This window comes from Macaca fascicularis, chromosome 3, assembly GCF_037993035.2.
Source record: "Macaca fascicularis isolate 582-1 chromosome 3, T2T-MFA8v1.1".
Classification (NCBI taxonomy): Eukaryota; Metazoa; Chordata; class Mammalia; order Primates; family Cercopithecidae; genus Macaca; species Macaca fascicularis.
In genome coordinates, this window is record NC_088377.1 from 172,990,431 (window position 1) to 173,011,774 (window position 21,344).

The following is a 21,344-nucleotide window of genomic DNA, read 5'->3' on the forward strand; positions in this document are numbered from 1 at the left end:
AAAGAGGTTCTAGTTTTTATGACCCACCTTGGGGAAGAGGAATTCTGATTTGATGAACTCACTTCTAGGGAGAATGAGGGAAGAGAGGCAGGAGGGCAAAAGAAGTGAGAGAACTTGGTACTGAAGCTGTTCTGAGGCCTTCCAGTGTCCTTTAGTTCAAAGTACTTAGCATGCCAGAGTGTATTGTGTTCTGAGCCCCTGACAAGGTCTCATGTTAGTTTGATTTTTATTCCTCTGTATATAGTAATCTGCTGTTTCCTTCTTTGGAAGCTTTTAGAATTTTTCTTTTCCTGGAGTTTTAACGTTTCGTATTAAGGTAGAGATGTACATCTGTATATCATCTTTTTTTAAAAATTAAACATAGATATAGATGTATGTGTGCACCATCTTTTTAAATTAAACATGCCTAGCTTGCAGTGGGCTCTTTCAAACCGGACACCCAGTTCAGGGAAACTTTTTTTATTTTTTCTTCTACATTATTTCTTCTTTCCTTCTGGTCTTTTTTTCAGATAATTTGACTTCGATGGATATATCCTCTGTGTCCTTTAACTTTTCCCTCATCATTTCTATCTTTTTGCTCTTTATTCTGATGATTTATCAGTTTTATCTAGAGACCACTGACTTTGTTTCTAACTATGTCTGTATTTTCATTCTGTCGTTTGAAGTTTTTGGTCATAGTTTTACTTTTTAGTATCTTTTCATAGTCCCTGCTCCTTTTTATGGTAGCTTATTCTTGTTTTGCACATGGAATATTCTCTTTAATCTCTTCAAGGATACTGATGGGTTCCCCCCCGCCCCCGAGTTATTTTCTTTTCTGTGATTTGTCTTTTCCCAGTTGTTCTATTTGTTCATCTAGGTCCCTCTCTTTTGCACTGTTGATTTTTTTCCTCGTATGTCTATAATTCATGTCTAAACTTTAACATTTATGAATAAAGGACTGTATCAATTAAGAAAGATAGTTAACAGTGGTTTCTTTTACAATGTATAGGTCTCTTTTTCCAGTAGGCTTCTCTCATAAATGAGACACTGATCAAGGTCTTGTACAAGTGCGCAGCACATACTGTCAACCAAGCTTTCTTACAGAATGCATAAGCTGAGAATAGGCACACAGTTGGGAACCTGTATGATTAACAAAGTAAAGATTAGGAGTTACTTTAAGCTCTGCTGTCATTCTTATTCAGGCCCCTATGTCCTTATTAGAAGCTCTCCACGGAAGTCTTCCTCACAATCTACTTCTCCTCTTTGTATTCGATGACTTATTTGGAAGTTTTCCATCTTTTATCTCTGGTGAGTTATAGGCTCTGGTGATTATTGTAGGTGAAAACAGCTGTAGACAACATGTAAATGAATGGACATTGCCTGATTTTACCCTGAGCAGGCCACATCAAGCCATAGTTTGCCAAGCCATGTTACTAAATTTTTAATTCAAAGACTCACTATTAAGACAAAATAGAATAAATTTAAATACAATAAATTTAGGCAGTTATATCCTTCACTTCTACCACTTATGAAAGTAATTCCAGTTCTACACTGTTTTATCTTCCAAAGTTATCTAAAGAAATTAAAGTGCAATAAATTTAGGCAGTTATACTCTTCACTTCTACCACTTATGAAAGTAATTCCAGTTCTTCACTGTTTTATCTTCCAAAGTTATCTGAGGAATAGAGGTCAGAACCTGAGCACATCGCCTCTGAAAGTTTACCATGCCTTATTAAGAAAAGGCAGTTGTCCCGTGGCATCCTTGAGGGACTGGTTCCAGGACCTCCCTTGGATACCAGAATCCTCAGATGCTCAAGTCCGTGATATGGTGTAACCTATGCACATCCCCTCCTATACTTTAAGTCATTTCTAGGTTACTTATAATACCTGATACAGTGTAAATGCTATGTAAATAGTTGTCATAAGGAATAATGACAAGAAAAAAATGTGTACATCTTCAATACAGATGCAGCCATTTATAGGTTTTGTTTTTTGTTTGGGTTTTTTTTTTTTTTAATATTTTAAATTTGTAGTGGTTTGAATCCTTGAACACAGAACCCAGGGATATGGACGTTCGACTGTACCAGACTTTACATACACAAAAGACTGTGGTATGAGTGCGTAGGCTGTTATTAAGATCAGGTTGATATATGTTTGTGTATACATATAAATATCGTGTATGTGTGTATACAAATTATATGTTGTGTGTGTGTGTGTAATTTTATAATATAGTTACTGTGGAATGCATTTGGATAGTCCTTAAAATGTCCCAAATTTATCAAATAAGAATGTAAAATGACAAATGAATTTAAGGTAGATTGGGAAAAAATAAATACTGGATTATTTGGTCCCACTAAAGCAGATAAAGAAGACCAAGATCAATATGGCTGGCATCTCCTGCCATACATAGTATTCTAGGTTGACATAAATATTTCACTTCAGTCTGATACTTGTTTAGCTTTTTGAGCATATGATAATTGTTCATGGGTAAAAGAAATGTTAAAACAATGACATTGTTTTAGATCATGACAATTATTTGTGAAGTAGCTGAGTTCATAATATGCACTTTATATATATGGAATTGTATTTCAAATAATATTTTCAAATAAAAATAAGAAAATTTGGCATATGCCATATCAGTGTTTTATAGATTATTGGATAATGCAGAATGATCATTTATTTAATAGGTTTCTTAGAAAAATACAGCATTATTAACTTCGGGGAGTTTAAGCCACTCAGGAAAACAAAATGGCATATTATACCCCAGAATATTTATTTATTTATTTATTTGCTTTAGAGGCAGAGTCTTACTCTGTCACCCAGGCTAGAGTCCAATGGCACGATAATAGCTCACTGCAATTTCCAACTCTGGGCTCAAGGGATCCTCCCACCTCAGCCTCCCAGATAGCTAGGACTACATGTGCACACCACCACACTTGGCTGATTTTTAATTTTTATAGAGACAAGGTCTCATTGTGTTACCTAGTCTGGTCTTGAGCTCATGGCCTCATGTGATCCTCCCACTTTGGCCTCCCAAAGCACTGATATGGCATGCATGAGCCACTGTACCTGGCCCAGAATATTAAATTTTATTTTTTGGAAGTTATTGTATGTTATGAACAGATATTTTCAATGACTCTGACCTTATTAAGCAACTCTGTGCTTTACCTTTTGTCAAATTTTTTTCCCCAGGTCAAGATTTAAATATTTAATCTCTACAATCAAATTAGAACTGTCCCAGATAATAAATCAGTTAATTAAAGTATATCCTTTCCTTCCTTATGTAAAAATGATTATATTGCATACCTCTTTCTGCTTCTTTTTTCCCTGTAGCTGGCAATTGACATTCCTTTAGTCTTTCCACAAATCATTTAGTAATTGTTATATTCCAGGCACTTTTCTAGATACTGGGAACAAAATAGTGAGCAAAACGGCCTCTTTGCTTGTGGAGCTCATAGAGTAAGGAGAAGGCAATATATAATTGTTTATTGTTTAATTAAAAAGTTATGTAGTGTGTTAGAAGTTAAATATGTGGACACATAGAGCAGAATAAAGGTGTATTGATATTTTCAAGAGAAACTAGTAGGGGCGGGGTGTGGTGGCTTATGCCTGTAACACCAGCATTTTGGGAGGATGAGGCAGGAATATTGCTTAAGGCCAGGAGTTTGAGACCAGCCTGGGCAACGTAGCAAGACCCCATCTCTATAAAAAATCCAAAAATTAGCTGGGTGTGGTGGTGCATGCCTGTAGTCCCAGCTACTTGGGAGGCTGAGGCAGGAGGATCCTTTGAGCCCATGAGTTCTAGCCTGCAGTGAGTCATGGTTGTGCCAGTGTACTTCAGCTTGGGCAATAGAGTGAAACTCTGTCTCTTAAAAAAAAAAAAAAAAATAGGCCAAGCACAGTGGCTCACGCCTATAATCCCAGCACTTTGGGAGGCCGAGGCAGGCAGATCACCAGAGGTCGGGAGTTCGAGACCAGCCTGACCAACATGGAGATACCCCATCGCTACTAAAAATCCAAAATTAGCCAGCCGTGGTGGTGCATGCCTGTAGTTCCAGCTACTCGGGAGGCTGAGGCAGGAGAACCCGGGAGACAGAGGTTGCAGGGAGCCGAGATGGCGCCATTGCTCTCCAGCTTGGGCAGCAAGAGCAAAACTCCGTCTCAAAATAAATAAATAAATAAAAATAAACAAAGAAAGAAAGAATTAAGAAAGTAAATACTAAACTATCTAAAGTGAGTATTTTCATCTTTTTTTTTCTTTAATTTGTAGTTCCAATGACAGGATTTACACAGAGAGCAACTATCGATCCAGAACTGAATGAAATACATGTCTTATCTGGACTCAGCAAAGATAAGGAAAAGAGGGAAGAAAATGTTAGAAATTCATTCTGGATTTATGACATTGTGAGGAATAGTTGGTAAGGAACGCTTGTATCTGCTGCAATCCCAATGTAGCAGTTATTTGAGGTTGTTGGTTTATTCAAAAGAAGAAAGAGTCTTATGTTAATTTGTGACATTGTACATTTAAAAGTCAATACAAAAAATTAGTATCAGTACCTGTGTATACAGTGATGTTCAGTGAATGGATTTTACCTCTGTGTTTTTCAAGTAGTAGATGGTTCCTGGTCTGGGACTCAAGAGAACTGTATTTTAGTCTAGGTTCTGTTCTCTTCTAGTCTAGTTCTGTGTGAACTTGAGAACAATGCTTTTTTTTTTTAATGTTCCCAGATCTTAGTTTTCATAAAACTAAGAGGCTTGACTATAGCAGGGAGGGGACAGTATTACTTAGCATTTCCAAACCATGATTTTTGTGTCATAGAGCATCCCACAGAACTGGTGCTGCACATTTTGCTTTGGGAAAACAGGGATCCAGCTCTGACATTCTGTGATTGCTCCATAAGTGAATATTGTACAGAACAGAAGCACTTCAGAGAACTTCTCCTTTCATAATGGAGAGTAGTGCTCTGCAGCTAAGGAATTTATTATTTTCTAAGTAGGACATTTATTTACAGTCAAATGACAGCAGTGTATACTGTACATCTTTTTATTGTACATACATAAGATAGCGTCTCTTTCTTTAGTTTGAGCTTTCATGTATGCTGTTTGTATTTCATAACAAATAGTAGGATACGTGAGCTATTTAATGGACATGAAAAGAACTTCAGAACTCAGTTCTAACAAATTCAGAGTGTTTTATGAGTAACTAGAACCTTTTTTTTTTTTTTGAGATGGAGTCTCGCTTTGTCGCCCAGACTGGAGTGCAGTGGCGCAATCTCGGCTCACTGCAACCTCCGCCTCCCGGGTTCAAGCAATTCTCCTGCCTCAGCCTCCTGAGTAGCTGGGATTACAGGTGCCCGCCACCACGCCCAGCTAATTTTTGTATTTTTAGTGGAGATGGGGTTTCACCATGTTGGTCAGGCTGGTCTCAAAGCCCTGACCTCGTGATCCACCCACCTCAGCCTCCCAAAGTGCTGGGATTACAGGCGTGAGCCACCACGCCCAGCCTGAGTAACTAGAACTTTAATATTTGATGTGAACATATTTCTAAAATTTTTTGTTAGTAGTTAGACATGCAATTAATTTACTTGCTACAGTTGTATTATCTTTGCTGCTAATTCTCTAAGGTAGAATGCCTTAAAAGCAGTGTCTTGCAGGTCTTGTGTCTATAAGAATGATCAAGCTGCAAAGGAGAATCCAACTAAAAGTCTTCAGGAAGAAGAACCATGTCCAAGGTTTGCCCATCAGCTTGTATACGATGAGCTACACAAGGTATCCTAACTACATTGACCTGTAAACTTTCCATGGCCTACTGTCTGAATTAATCCCCAAATATATCTTTCTGATTGTTTTAAATTGGATTTGAGTAAAAAGTTAAAATACATAGTAGACATTCAATAGAATATTAAACACTCAATATCACTTCTCCCTAAAATTCCTTAAGAGAATAAGCATTTTTACATAGTCTGTAATTCTTGGTACTTTTCCTTTTTTGGAAATAGTCAGTGGCAGCTTTTTAGCTGTATAGCTCTAGAGATATGACATAGCCTATTGTTTCTACAATGTGAATATCCAAGTAAAAGATGTACAGTTGTCAGCATTCAGGTACCTTGTTCTGTGATATAACATGGTTTTTGGTTTTAGATTTTCCCATTGTGTAAGAAGTCTTTTTATCTTAATTTTCCTGATATACTAGTGATATATCTTTTAAATCAGCCTTGTGAAATGGTCTTGTGTTGTGAATTTTTAGTGTCATAGTGTTGAGAGTTATTTCTTTATTTCTCCCTTAAACTTAACCATGTACTTTAGTGATCGGACTTAGATTATATAGTAAATTACTGACAGAGACCAATTCTTTCTGTTAAGCCACGGATGATTATTTAAATTCTACATGATATACTTTGAGACCTTTAGGTAAAAGCTACCATGGGAGTGAGTAAAAGCCCTTTCTTTTATAACCTCTCAATTTAAGGAGTAAATGAATTTCCATCTATAGGATAGGGATAATTACTCTATTATATAAACACCAATGAATATAAATGTTTTTAACATTTTAGGAAATATTTTAATTTAAATTTAATAAATTTATACACTAATTGTAATTAAAATACTTAAATATTTAAATGCTTTTGCATAAGTACAGAAAAACATTCAAATGCAATAAATTTAGGCAGTTATACTCTCACTTCTACCACTTATGAAAGTGATTCTGTTTCTTCACTGTTTTATCTTCCAAAGTTATCTGAGGAACAGATAACTCTGATTAATGTAATAGTGAAATCATAAATTCCTTTTGCATTTCATTTTTGGTATTGAATTATGGAATAATTTTTTAATGTTATTTCACAAATTATATGTGCCATTTAATATTTGGCATTTCAGTTAAAGCAAAATTAAGATGTTAAAATTTTTTAAAGTTTCTAGTTGACCTGTTGACTTGACTGTTAACTTTTAGTGATTGAGCATTTATGTCAGAATTTTTAAGATATTTGTTATATGATCAATATGTTGATTAATTTTATCCCCATTATTTGTTGTCCTCAGCAAATAATATCATGGATTAGCTTCTTCCTATCATTGTTTTTGTTTCATGCCTTCCACTATCATTGTAATTGTGGTAACATAACTCATTTTAGCATACATGCGGTTTTTTTAAGTAGCCATGGTGCTTTAAAGTAAAATAGAAACGAGAAAAATCGAGAGAAGATTTTGGTAAAAATGCAATATAATTTTTAATTTTTTATTTAAATAGGCTCAGTAAGTTAACCTTTTATGCACTGCTACTAAAATATCTTGGGTATGCATGCATTTTTTAAAGTCTGGCTTATTTTGCTTATTATAGGTTCATTATTTATTTGGTGGGAATCCAGGAAAATCTTGCTCTCCAAAGATGAGATTAGATGACTTCTGGTCACTGAAGTTGTGTAGACCTTCAAAAGATTATTTACTGAGGCATTGCAAGTACCTCATAAGAAAACACAGGTATGAAAATAATTCACTGAAAACATTTAATTAACATTATCAGCTGTTGTTGGTATTACCTAGCTTTGGAGATAGAACTTTCTCTTGGCACATTTAATAATGACACTGTAAATACTACGAAGATCATGAATTTTGTAAAAGCCCTGTTCTACTTATTTTTGCTTTCCTTTTTCAAAGGAAGATACAAAATATAGATATTGATGCTAAAAATTTATAAAAACAGAACAAGTGAAATTTTGCAACTGTTAAAAAATGGAAAATAATTTCTGTGAAGGTGACATGCCTACATCAAAGTAACTCAAAGCTAACTACAAATTAGATCAGTTCTAGCTTAATGGCACGTGCCTGAGCTCTTGATAACTCTCTTAACAGTGAATGTGATGATATAGTTGACTATACTATATCTTCCTAATTTGATGTTTCACAATACAATTTCAAAATAGGCTTGTGGCTTTATATCACCTTTATTATTTAATTGCAAAATCATTTAATCAAGCATTTTCATATATACATATACATTCACACACACACACCCTCCCCCACCCTGAGTCATGTTTGCTTTTTAGCCTAGAAGGTAATAAATTACTAAAAAATGCAGAAAAGGGTTTCTGTCCTTTTGGTTACTGTAGTGTTACATGGTAATAAAAATTTGCTTTAGGGTCAGATGCAGTGGCTCATGCTTATAATCCCAGCACTTTGGGAGGCAGAGGTAAGAGGATTGCCTAAGGCCAGAAGTTGAAGACCAGCCTGGCAATTACTTTATGCTAGACCCTGTATATTATTATGTGGCAGAGCCAGGACTTGAGCCTGAGCATTCTGATTCCAGAGCTCACCGCTTAACTGTCATATATACATATGTATCAATGAAGAAAATGAACAAAACTCTGCCCTCAAGTTTCCATTCTTAAGAAGGCAGACTAACAGTAAACATAATAAGGAATTTATATTACATGTTAGATGGTAAGTACTATGAAAAGAAACAGATTGAGTTATTGTTTATACAGGTGAGGGAGGTGGGAATGTAGTTTTAAATAATATCAGGATAGACTGCACAGTGAAGATGGCATTTGAATAGAAACTTAAGGGACAAGAGGGACTGAATCATGTAGCTGTCTGGTGGGGTGGGGAGTGTTCTAGACAGGTAATAGTCAAGGCTCTGAGGTTAAAAAAATGCCTGAATAATTTGAGGAGTGAATTGAGAAGAAGCGTGGTGGAAGTGGAATGAGTGAGGTGATTGTGATAAGAAATGAGGTTGAAGGGACTAGGAAAGGGACAGCTTGTAAGGGGCCTTCAGCTTTTACTCTTAGGGGAGATTGAAAGATTTTAAGTAGGGAAGTAACACATTCAGGCTTATATTTTATAAAAATCATTCTGTATTTTCTTCCAGAAGAACTGGGTAAAACTCGTGGCTGCTTTCCCTCGGGTGGGGAATTCTTCAGAAACAACAGGTTTATGTGTTGGAAAAGATTATTTCAGTTTGGGGCACTTTAGGTTTGAGAAGTCTGTAAGACATGCAAGTGGAGGCCATCTGAACATTTGGTGAAAAGACTTGGCCTGACATTACAGTTGTGAGTCACGGGGAGAAGGAGCTTGCTCGGGGTGAGCAAGAAGAGTGAAGGGTTGCTGGGTATTCTCTGAGGACCACCACCATTTGAAGGACAGGCAGAGGAAGAGACATTCCACAAGAGATCAAGAAGGCACCTTAACATTCTGGATAAGCTTTGGAGATTGTGCCAGTAGAATTTCCTGATGGATTTGATATGGGTATGAGAGAAAGAGAGCAGTCAAGGATGACTCAGGGCATCTTGAGAATCTTGTCAACTGCCAATTCAAACTGACAATAAAAGGCTTATTTTAGACCTTTTTCTCTACCAAGCTGTTAGGTAAATCCAAGAATTTGAGGGACATCGCTACATTATAGACAGAATAGATAGAAGTTTGTGTCTATGAATTGGGTAGAACACAAAAATTGCCTTTTTCAAATATTATGCAGATTTCTTTTTTTAATATGGGAGCTTGTACTAACTGCTAGACTGGCTTATTTTTGTTGTTGTTCTTAATGGAAAACAATTTTTCTGTTTAGTTAGAATATAAATTTAGAAGGAGAGAAAGAAGTATATTGTGTGCCAAGGAAGTATCTCCTTGTTCTTACTGATGTCATGTGATGTAATAAATAAAATACCACTGTTATTTTTTCATATGACATTCAGGTTTCCAAACTTGATGATGATTTGTGGGTAGAAATGGGCAAAAAAAATTGTGATAGGATTAATTTCTGTTCAGTTAGAAACAGGGCAGAACTGTTGATTAAAATACGATTCTAGGCTACAGACACAAGTCTGTGATAAGTTCTTGCTAGCCAAAAATAGCTCAGAAAATGAAGGTGGAAAACATAACTTTCAGGAAGCTGATCTCTTTACTGGATATGGGATTGTATGTGTGTGTTGGTTAGGTTATTTCAGGTTGTAAAGGATAATGCCATGCTTTGGATACCTCAGCTGAAAAAGAATTTATTATTAGATTATTCAGGGAATTAAGGCACCTTGTCAGCATTTGAACAGTGAAACTGGATGGAGAATTGTTTAGGATACTGGAAAAATTCTAGTAGCTGGGTGCTACTGTAGCTTTTCCTGGTACTTCTGTCTGCTTCTTTCTCCATCTGCTTGTCCTGTTCTACTGACTACTGCTGACTTTCTCCCAACCTCGTGGCCTAGATAGATAGATAGATAGATAGATAGAGGCATAGATAGATAGATGGATAGGTAGGTAGGTAGGTAAGTAGGTAGGTAGGTAGGTAGGTAGGTAGATAGATAGATAGATAGATAGATAGATAGATAGATAGATAGATAGATAGAGGCATAGATAGATAGATAGATAGATAGATAGATAGATAGATAGATAGATAGATAGAGGCATAGATGGATAGATAGGTAGGTAGGTAGGTAGGTAGGTAGGTAGGTAGATAGATAGATAGATAGATAGATAGATAGATAGATAGATAGATAGATAGATAGATAGATAGAGGCATAGATAGAAGCATAGACAGATAGATAGATAGGTAGATGGACGGATGGACAGAATCTGCCATCTCATGGCTTCTGTTTACTGCCTTCTCTATTTCTGTCTGCTCTTTACATGTCCTTATATGTCTCACATTCAGATTATCCAAGAGAAAGAATCTTCTTAGAAAGCATTTCCTGGGGAGAGTGTCCCTATTAGGAAGAATTCTGCCAAACCACTTTATAAACTGCTAATCAAAGCGTGGGTACCAAAACCTTGGTCTAATCTAATCTGTTGTGGACAAGATGGTAGAGTAACATGGTCTTTACCTAAAGGACTCTCATCTGAAGGCTGTAAGCCTGGCTGTCACTCTTACGGTACTGCCTGGTACAAGAGAGCTGTAATATTTTGCTAGTCTTTGCCCCTGCCTGAAGTACAGATACCCTGTCACCGAGGATGCCATCAACCTGAATGCCATCGTGAAAGGCTCTTCATAGCCATTCCTACTCAAAGGAAATTCCTCTTTTCCTTGTCTGTATATTTTGAAAAGCATGCCAACTTATTAGAAATAAATCTATATGTAATTATGATATAACAGAGACGTTATCTTTTTCAAATAGATATATAGATACATACAGTTTTTTGTTGTTTAGGAGAGCTCATCCAGATTCATTCTCTGCACCTCAGTTTTTCATTTTGGGGTTTTTGTTTTTTTTTTTTTTTTTGAGACAGGATCTCACTCTGTCATCCAGGCTGGAGTGCAGTGGTACGATCATGGCTAACTGCACCCCCAGGCTCAAGCAATCCTCCCACCTTAGACTCTCGAGTAGCTGGGACTGTAGGCACGTGCCATCACACCTGGCTGATTTTTGTAGAGATGGGGTTTTGCCATGATGGCCAAGCTGATTTCAAACTCCTGGGCTCAAGCCGTCCACCCACCTTGACCTCGCAAAGTGTTGGGATTACAGGCATGAGCCACAGCACGCTATTTTCATGTTTTTTGTGATAAACGGTGATAAAATAGATCATCATCATAGCATTATTGTGAGGATAGATGAAGTGGTACATGTAAAATACTCATTACAATGTCTAGCATATTACAAATGCTTGAGAAGTGGTTGCTGCAGTTGTTTTTACTGACTGAGACAGGGACATAATCTCATTAAAAGTAATCAGTGTTAATGATACTCATTTAAAGATACCCTGCTTATTTCAGTTTCCAAGGTGTCTGTTAAGCATCTCCATTAGAAAACATACAAATCTAAGCAAGTGTTTTTATTTTTATGTCTACTTGTTTTGGATGAAGCACATTGGGATTTTTTGAAGTTCTGTTTTATAAAATATGTAGCATATTCACTTTGTTTGGTAGCTGGTTTAGTCCTACCTTGTAGTTTTAAGAGAAGAGTAGGAAATGCTCCTACCCAGTCTCTAGCACCACAGCTGCCTGTGACCACCTGGCATTACCATTACATTTCCAAGAACTCCACGCCTACACTGTCTACATGGCAGTATTGTTACTTCTGGATTCCTAAACTGACATTTTCTAGATATCTAGAACAACTCATACACAGTGTAACAGTGTATTTTATTCCAGGTCTGAAAGACATTTCTGATACTTTGTCATAACTCCAGATAATTATTCTTGTTTACATTTTCTAGGTTTGAAGAAAAGGCCCAAATGGATCCCCTTAGTGCTCTGAAATATTTGCAAAATGATCTTTATATAACTGTGGATCATTCAGACCCAGAAGAGACAAAAGAGGTAAAGAAAGGTGGTAATAAATTTCAGAAGTTGCATTTTTAAATGTCTTCCTAACATATTTAATGATTTTGCTCTTGAGTGTGTAAAGGAAAATGAAGAAAATATGATGACATCAATAATCTTAAAATGTCACAGAGCCGGTGAAATAAAAATTGAATAGGCATGTTTTCATGTGATAAGATTCAAGTCACCAAAAACCCTTGGTCCATTCAGAAAAGGATTATCGGGTATAAAGTTTTAACTTAGTTTTGTGTTTTGGAAAGCAAATAGAAATTTTTACTTTGTCCATAGTCCCATGATTATTTTACTTAAGGATTACATAATGGTTCAATATAAACTTTTCTGTTGATAGTTTAGATCCCCCAAGAGAGGAAAGAAAAATCCCCTGTTGCTTAGGAAGAAAATGAAGAGAGATTGGTGAGAGTTAGAATCCTTGGTGCCTTAATATTTAGTTATGTGAATGTTGTAGCAGTGTAGTTTGTCTATAGGCTACTAATTTCATTCATTCCTAGTTGCTAAGATTGAGAAATCAGTTAGCCAATGATTACTTTTCAGTTTTTTGTTACATAACATTGGGATAGAAACAACTGTTTCTAAAGATTTTATATCCTTAAGAACATGTTTGCTTATCCATGGTGTGTGAATATGCCTGCAGTGATTTTTGTGGTTTCATACGCTCTCTTTCCGCTAATATCTGAGATTCTTTTTGTCATTTTTTCCTTTTGCCAGCTGTCCTTGTTCATCTAGCAATATCTGAACTGCAGTGCATTTGCCTTCCACTCACAGAATTTGTGCTGATTATATATAGTTTTGACCCTTAGGTCTCTTTCCCTGTTAGCTGCTGCCTTGCTTTGGCTTTGTAATAGCAGTATCAAGCTGTGCCCGGCATGCTTGAGCATTGACACAGGTGTCAGATTTAATGTCGAATCACTTTCAGCCTCCAGGTTTATTGTACTTTCAAGCAACAGAGGTTCCGTGCCTTCAGCACCATAACAAAGAGATACTCTTTCATAGTTTCGTACTATAAAATTAAGTCCTAAGTCTCTCGATATTGATTACAGCCCTTCACTAGGTAGAGAATCTGCAGAACATACTTTAGAACCCCCATGAAGGAGGACAGTTAATTGTCTTTCCTTGAGTCTTCAGTCAGTTCATGATACTGTGCAAATAGGAGAAATAATTGTAGTTTTGCCAAGTGGCAGAATATGTTTGTCTTCAGTCAATAGATGATACTGTGGAAATAGGAGAAATAATTATAGTTTTGCCAAGTGGCAGAATATATTTGATTTAATCTTTTATGACTTATAAGTGTACTTAGTTGTGAAGAGTCCGTTAATGTTAATTTTGTTAGGCCATACATTTGAGAGTTATGCATAGATTTCCTTGTGTTTTCTCCATATTCTGTGTAAAATGGCTGTAACTGGGAACAATCATTTTTTCCTTATTTTTTGAAGCCAAAACAAAATATTTCAAAGTAAATAATTTCAGCTGTGTGAGCTGCAACTAGGCCAAAGAAAACAAGACAGTTTGTTCTTAAAGTTAAACTGATGGGAAAAAAACAGGACAGGGAGGTATCTCAAGTTCATTTAAGCCATTTTTAAAATTTTGGTAGCTGGTTTCTCTTTTTCTTCTTTTTAAAGTAGTAACAACTTAGGAGTTTGTATGCCACCAGCTTCCATTCCATTTCATAAAAGCTTAATCTAGCAAGAGTTGGTGAACCCTAGTAGAAGTTAGAAAGAAATGGTAGTATATGTATGTGTGTGTGTGTGTGTATGTGTGTATGTTGGCATCAGAATCACCCCACTTTTTAAAACAATGCCCTCACACTAAGATTCTCTTCTGTCTGCTCTTAAAGAACAGAAAACAGAAAACATTCCTGACATTGAGAATAACTGGTCTGTAATACTATTATTTTGTTTTAATGTGTGAACAGATTTGACTTTTAAAATGTTTTATATCCAACAGTCCATTTGTGGGGAAGAAATTCTCTGGTAACAGTTCACATGTATACTGATGATATTTGTCAGTGAGGCATGTAGATCTTCACTTTCATTGTAGGAAATCATTCCACTCATTGAGAAGGGCCTTACTGCTCTTCATTTCCTATAGTAACTTGTTTTTGTTCTGTTTGTATGTTTTACAAAAATTTCATGTTATTAAATGACTTTCTCATTTAAGTCTCAAAACACGAAAAGTGTTTTTTAGATTTTTTTTTTCACGGTTGTTATGATCATCATCATTGTGCCTGTTGTCAGGACATTGACAACTATCAACTATATAACAAAAAAATGTTCTTTGCTTCCTCCAGTCTTCAGAACATGGGTTCTGAATTGGTGATGAACTTATAATAAATCTTATAAAAAATATATTTTTTTCTAGAAAAGGCTTGAGAAAAGGATGCCTAAGTCAATTATACCACTTTCAGAGAAGACTTCTGTAATAGAGAAGGAATGAGAATAAGTTTTCAGCTACAATAACACATTTTGTATTCATTACACTTCTGCAGAGTTTCCAGAGTACTGGTGTCATTCATTTAACAGATGTGTATCGATTCCCGATAATAGTTCAGGCATTCTAGGCAGAGGAGCTATATCAGCAAACCAAACAAGATCCCTGCCCAGGAGGTGCTTACATCTTAGTAGAGAAAGACAATAAACATTAAAGAAGCAAATTATATAGCACATTAGAACTGAGTAAGTATTGGACCAGGCACAGTGGTTCAGCCTATAATCCTAGCACTTTGGGAGGCTGAGGTGGGTGGATCACCTGAGATCAGGAGTTCAAGACCAGCTTGGCCAACATGGTCAAACCCCATCTCTACTACAAATACAAAAAATTAGCCGGGCATGGTGGCAGGTGCCTGTAATCCCAGCTAATGGGGAGGTTGAGGCAGGAGAGCCACTTGAACCCGGGAGGTGGAGGTTGCAGTGAGCCGAGACCGTGCCACAGCACTCCAGCCTGGGCCACAAGGAGTTACTGAAGCTCGGACCAAAATAATGATAGAACAGTGAGAAGTAAAATAGAGCAGATTCTCAATATATTTTAAAGATAGAACCAACAGAATTTTATGATAGATTAGATCTAGTGTTTGAAAGAAATGACTCTAAAGTTTTTGGCTTGAAAAACTGGAAGGATGGAGTTACTATCAACTGAGGTGAGAATGTTCTTGGGGGAGCTGGTTTGTGGGGACTCCTGACTGGCATTCAGGAGTTTAAATTTGGAAATGTTCAGTTTGAGATATCTATGACACAGCTAACTTAAGATGTTGAGGTGACTGTTGGATATTTAAATCCAGAGTTTGGGAAAGAGGTCTGTAATATCACTTGGTATGTGTTAAAATCCTTAGGCCAGTACATACAGTTCCACTTATTTAATCAGATTGTTAAGATAATAGTTTTCTCCTTATCCTATATGTAGAGCCAATAAAATTTATTTTTCACCTTAGGCGTTAGAAAAGAGGAGCAAATTCAACCCCAAATAAGTAGAAAATAAGAAATTCATGAAATAGGAAACAAACAATGGAGAAATGTTAAAAGTGAAAAGTTGGCCTTTTGAAAAGGTAAATAAATTGATAAACCCTGAGCAAGACTTACCAAGTGTATTAGTTTGTTCTCACACTGTTGTAAAGAACCACCTGAGACTGGGTAATTTATGAAGAAAAGAGGTTTAATTGACTCATAGGCCCACAGGCTTAACAGGAAGCATGACTGGGAGGCCTCAGTAAACTTACAATCATGGCAGAAGGTGAAGGGGAAGCAAGCACCTTTTTCACATGGTGGCAGGAGAGAGAATGACAATGAGGGGGGAAGTGCCACACAGGTTTAAACCACCAGATCTCATGAGAACTCACTGTCACAAGAACAGCAAGGGGAAAATCGGCCCCTGTGATCCAGTCACCTCCCACCAAACCCCTCCCCCAATTCAACATGAGATCTGTGCAGGGATGCAAATCCAAACCATATCACCAAGAAAAAAAGTGAAAACATAAATTATCAACATCACAAATGAAAAGAGGGCATCAGTATAGACCCTACATATATTAAAAGTAAAGTGGGTATGGACAACTTCATCGACAAATTCAGCAACTTGATGAAATTGACAAATACTTTAAAAGACACAGTTTACCAAAACTGACACAAGAAGAAATAGAAAATCTTAAGGAACTCCATATCTACTACAGAGATTACATTTGTAATAAAAAATTTTCTAACAAAAAACTCTAGGCCCATAATAGCAGTAAATTTTATCAACCATTTAAAGAAGGAAGAAAAAAATACAATTTTACATAGACTCTCAGAAATTAGAGGAAGGTGATACTTCTTTAATCCTTTTATAAAGCCAGGTTAACTTTGATATAAAATCCCAACAAAAGCAGGGCATGGTGGCTCACGCTTGTAATCCCAGCATTTTAGGAAGCTGAGGGGTGGATTGCCTGAGCCTATGAGTTTGAGACCAGCTTGGGCAACATGGCAAAAACCTGTCTCTACAAAAACATACAAAAAATTAGCTGGGTGTGGTGGTGCATGCCTGTAGTCCCAGCTCCTCTGGAGGCTGAGGTGGGAGGATCACCTGAGTTCAGGGAGGTTGAGGCTGCAGTGAGCTGTGATCCTACCACTGCATGCTGAACTTTGGCGATAGAGTGGGATCCTATCTCAGAATAAATTAGAATAAAATAAAATTCCAAGAGAGACATTACAAGCGAAGAAAATCATGGACCAATATTTTTCATGAACATAAATATAAACTTCTTAGGAAAATTTTAGTTAATTAGGAATATATTGAAAGGTTAGTGTACTATGACTAAGTGGTGGTTTATTCTAGGAATATATGGCTAGTTTAACATTTGAAAAAAAAATTCAGTGTAATTCACCATGTTAACAGAATGAAGAAGGAAAACCATAGATCATCTTAGTAAGTGAAGAAGAGCATCTAACAAAATTCAGACTCATCAGAATAAAAATTCTTAGCAAACTAGGAATAAAAAGAAACTTCTTGAATCTAAATTCCTAAAGGACACCTGTGAAAAACATACAGCTAGGACTATTCTTAATTGTTAAACATTAAACCCTTTTCCCTAAGATTGTGACAAGGAAATTATTATCAGCCTCTCTATTCAACATTCTACCGGAATTACACTAGCTAGTGTAATAAAGAAAAAACAATAAAAAGCATATAGATTGGATAGGATAAAGTAAATTTGCTTGCATTTGTAGGTAACATGATTATGTACATTCAAAACCCCATGGTGTCTACAAAACAATATACTAGGACAAGTGAGTTTAGCAAGATGACAAAAATACAAGGTCAGGAGAAAAAAAAAGTAATTATTAGCAATTATTTTTATACTAGCAGAGAACAATTAGAAAATGAAAAGCATAGTTTATATTAGCAAGAGAAATATCAAATGGGTAGAATGAGTCTGTTGTAAGAAATTAAAGAAGACCTTGATAAATGAAGAGATATATTTATGGATTGAAACGATAAAAATTGTTTAAAGCTGCCCATTTTCCCCAAATTGGCCTTTTAATGCAGTGTAAATTTGGTTTTTATTGTTGTTGTCATTGAGGAAATAGACAAACCACTGTAAAATTTACATGGAAATGCAAAGGTTTTAGACTAGCTAAAACAATTTTGAAAAAAGAAAAAATTGGAAGCCTTATACTATCAGATTTCAGGACTCTACGTAAAGCCCCAGTAATCAAGACAGTGTGCTACTAGCTTAAGGATAGATAAATAGATCAATACAACAGAATAGAGTCCAGAAGTAGACCCATACATATGTGGTCAGTTGTTTTTTGACCAGGGTGCCAAGTCCAACAGGGAAAAGAAAGTTTTTAACAAATGCTACTGAATAACTGGATACCTCAAACCTTTCTCACTCTTTACTGAAACATTAATTAAGATAAAATCCAGAAGAATAAGACTTTGAGAAGAAAACAGGAGATTATCTTCACAACATTGGGACAGGTAAAGATGTCTTGGACGTGAACAAAGGCAGTAATTGTTGAAGAAAAATCTTGATAAATTGGACTTCAAAAGAGTTAAAATTTCTACTCATTAAAGGACTACTAAAAACATAAATAGATATTGCCAGATTCAGTAGCTCACACCAGTAATCCCAGCACTTTAGGAGGCCTAGGAGGAAGGATTGCTTGATACCAGGAGTTTGAGACCAGCCTGGGCAACATGTGAGACCTCGTCTCTACCAAAAAAAAAAATCAAAAAATGAGGCAGAAGGATTGCTTGAGCCCAAGAGGTCAAGGCTGCAGTGAGTCATGATCACGCCACTGCACTCCCACCTGGGTGACAGAGCGAGACCCTGCCTCAAAAAATAAATAAATAAATAAATAGACAAGCCACAGACTAAACAATCCTTGCAGTAGATATATCTGACAGAGGACTGATACCTAGAATACATAAAGAACTTCTATGCATTTTTAAATTTTTCTTTTTACCCCCCATTTTCGTAACTCTTGCTTAGATGAATACCTATGGAATATTTGTACAATTTCTGATTCATCCGGACCATTCATCAGGGCTTACAAATGTTGGTATGATTTAATACCTGAAATGTTAAAGACTGCAAACATATATGTGAAATATATCCTGAGGAATTGGCGATATTAACCGCTCAGGTCTTGGGAAGTACCCAGTAACTCCATTGAGGAGTTTGTCTGCTTTAATTCATTCCTTTAATTTGCCTCTTTTCCTGCATTCTCATTCAAGATAAATATAAATAGTTCTCCAGATTTTTTATTTTGTGTCTATTTGTTAAATTGCTAATGTTGCAATAGTTTTGTCTTACTCTGTTTCTTCATTGTTAAATTACATTGTCTGTTTTAAACTAACTTTGACAGCCTGGAAATCTAGGCATCATTTACAACATTATGTCCATTAAAAAAGGCCTTTGGGTTTTAACAACGTGATTATATATAATTGTGGAATCTCAAGCTAAGTTGTAATTTAGAAATGGTCTATACATGCTTTTTTTCTCAGATTTTGATTTACACAGCTGAGACATCAGGTATTTTACAGTGGCTTACATTTATTTTGAGATGAGAATGTGTATATGCTAAAAATTCGGTAACAGAGCCCAGGGCACCAATCTGATCATATCTGTTAGATTCAAATGACAATTTTCTTTTTTATTTTATTGTGCTGTTGTTCCTTAATAAATACATACTTTAATACATTTTAAAAATAAAATAATTCCAGGAAATGGCCCAGTATTTTGGAAAATGATAATAGCAGCCTGATAGAAAAGTCATTGTATTCTGTAATCTGAATGTGTTCTTCTTGCCACTATTTGGTGAATAGACCTATGTCACACATATTCTGAAATATGTAGTTGCTGATAAATGGTCAAAGTTACAGAAGGTTATTTTCCTTCAGTGCACTTAGCCAGCTAATTTGCTGCTTTTTTTTTTTTTTCTTTCTTAAACAGTTTCAGCTCCTGGCATCAGCTCTATTCAAATCTGGTTCAGATTTTACAGCTCTAGGTAAGTATTGCAGTATAATTTATCCAGCTAGATGCCCTAGCATTTGGAAGGTTGGATCTTGGTTTCCTTTACATGAAACATCAGGTGAGATGTTTCAAACAAATAGATGAGCAAATGAAGTTTCAGGGTATCATGCAAAATTTCTAATAACCTGCTACAAAGTTACTTTCAGGTATCATTTATCAGTTCAGTTTGCAATGACTATTATACCAATTGCTGTGTTAGTATGCAAACAGATAGCAATAGAAACACAGTCAAAATAAATTAATTTGTATAGCACTGCTTGGAATGTAGGCTGTATTACTGATACATACTATGAGATAATACTTGTTAATTAAATAGTTTTTCTTCTCAGTTTGTTCTTTATGGAATTGTGTGTCACCAGGAGAATAGCTATGGGGTAGGCAATGTTTTGGGAGCACAGAAGATAGATTATCTCTTTCCTAAAAATGGGAATTTTGTTATCTTAATTGTTCAAGATAACTTCTAGTTGAAACTCAAGTTTTTCTCAGACACTTTAGTCTTCATTTAGTAATACTGTCATTTAGTATTAATGAATTATTAACTAGACTGTAGGCCAGGCACAGTGGCTCATACCTGTAATCGTAGCACTTTGGGATGCTGATGCTTGAGCCCACCAAGAGTTTGAGCCAAGCCTGCGCAATATAGTAAGACCTCGTCTCTACAAAAAAAAACAATTAAAAAATTAGCCAGGTGTAGTAGTGTGCTTCCATAGTCCTAGTTACCCAGGAAGTTGAGATGGGAGGATCACTTGAGCGCAGGAGGTAGAGGCTGCAGTCAGCCAAGATCATGCCGCTGCACTCCAGCCTAGGCAACAGAGAGAAACCTTCTGTCTTTAAAAATAAAAAATCAAAAAAATCAGCTAGGCATGGTGGCTCGTGCCTGTAATCCCAAGTCGGGAGGCTGAGGCAGAAGAATCGCTTGAACCCAGGAGTGGGAGGTTGCAGTGAGCCAAGATCATGTCATTGCACTCCAGCCTGGGCAACAAAGCAAGACTCTATCTAAAAAAAAAAAAAAAAATCCAAGACTGTAGTAAAGTGGGTAATCTGCAGAACCCACACCTTTATTTGGGTGAATTTGCAAGGGTATTTTCATCAGGATAACTTATTAGTAGCTTCATTTTTTTACCAAGATGATATTCTTGAAGTATGGAAATTCCTACCTTTCCTCTGGTCAGTGAATGCATATTAATCCCATTGATGCTAGTGCAGTTATTGTTTGCCTTAGAGTTGAGCAATAGTATTGAAATTTTCCATTGTATGTAATATAAATACTATTTTTTCTATTTGGAATAAATTAACACTTTAGGATATCAATTTAGTTTCTTCATTATTTGACCTTTTATCTCTTAAAAGTGAACGGTACCTCAAAGAAAAAAGAGTATGTATAATTCTGGTGCTTTTCACTGGGATGAAAAAATAGAGGTGTTCTTGAGGTCTTGCCCTTTATCCATAGTGAGTGATTGAGGCTTCTAGACTGATCAAGGCAACTCCAGTCCTAAGTTCTAACTTCAGAATATGTAGGATTCCTCAGGACTAGACTCAGCAAACTGCTATAAACGTGACTCCAGAAGGTTCTCCTAAGAATTTAGATAATGATTTACC

General features: G+C 36.1%; 1 protein-coding gene across 5 annotated transcripts in view; it reads left to right on the plus strand.

The window, feature by feature from the left end:
- MKLN1 (muskelin 1) overlaps window positions 1-21,344 on the plus strand; it is a 377,314-nt gene that overhangs the window by 345,400 nt on the left and 10,570 nt on the right. For all 5 annotated transcript variants that reach the window (XR_012432863.1, XM_065541080.2, XM_074035999.1 and 2 more), the window contains 5 exons: window positions 4,250-4,397; window positions 5,634-5,748; window positions 7,319-7,458; window positions 12,118-12,220; window positions 19,665-19,719. Coding sequence is in view for 4 of the 5 variants with exons in the window: in XM_065541080.2 (XP_065397152.1) it covers window positions 4,250-4,397; window positions 5,634-5,748; window positions 7,319-7,458; window positions 12,118-12,220; window positions 19,665-19,719 (561 nt within the window). In the remaining variant the exon portion in view is untranslated. The remainder of the gene's footprint in view (window positions 1-4,249; window positions 4,398-5,633; window positions 5,749-7,318; window positions 7,459-12,117; window positions 12,221-19,664; window positions 19,720-21,344) is intronic.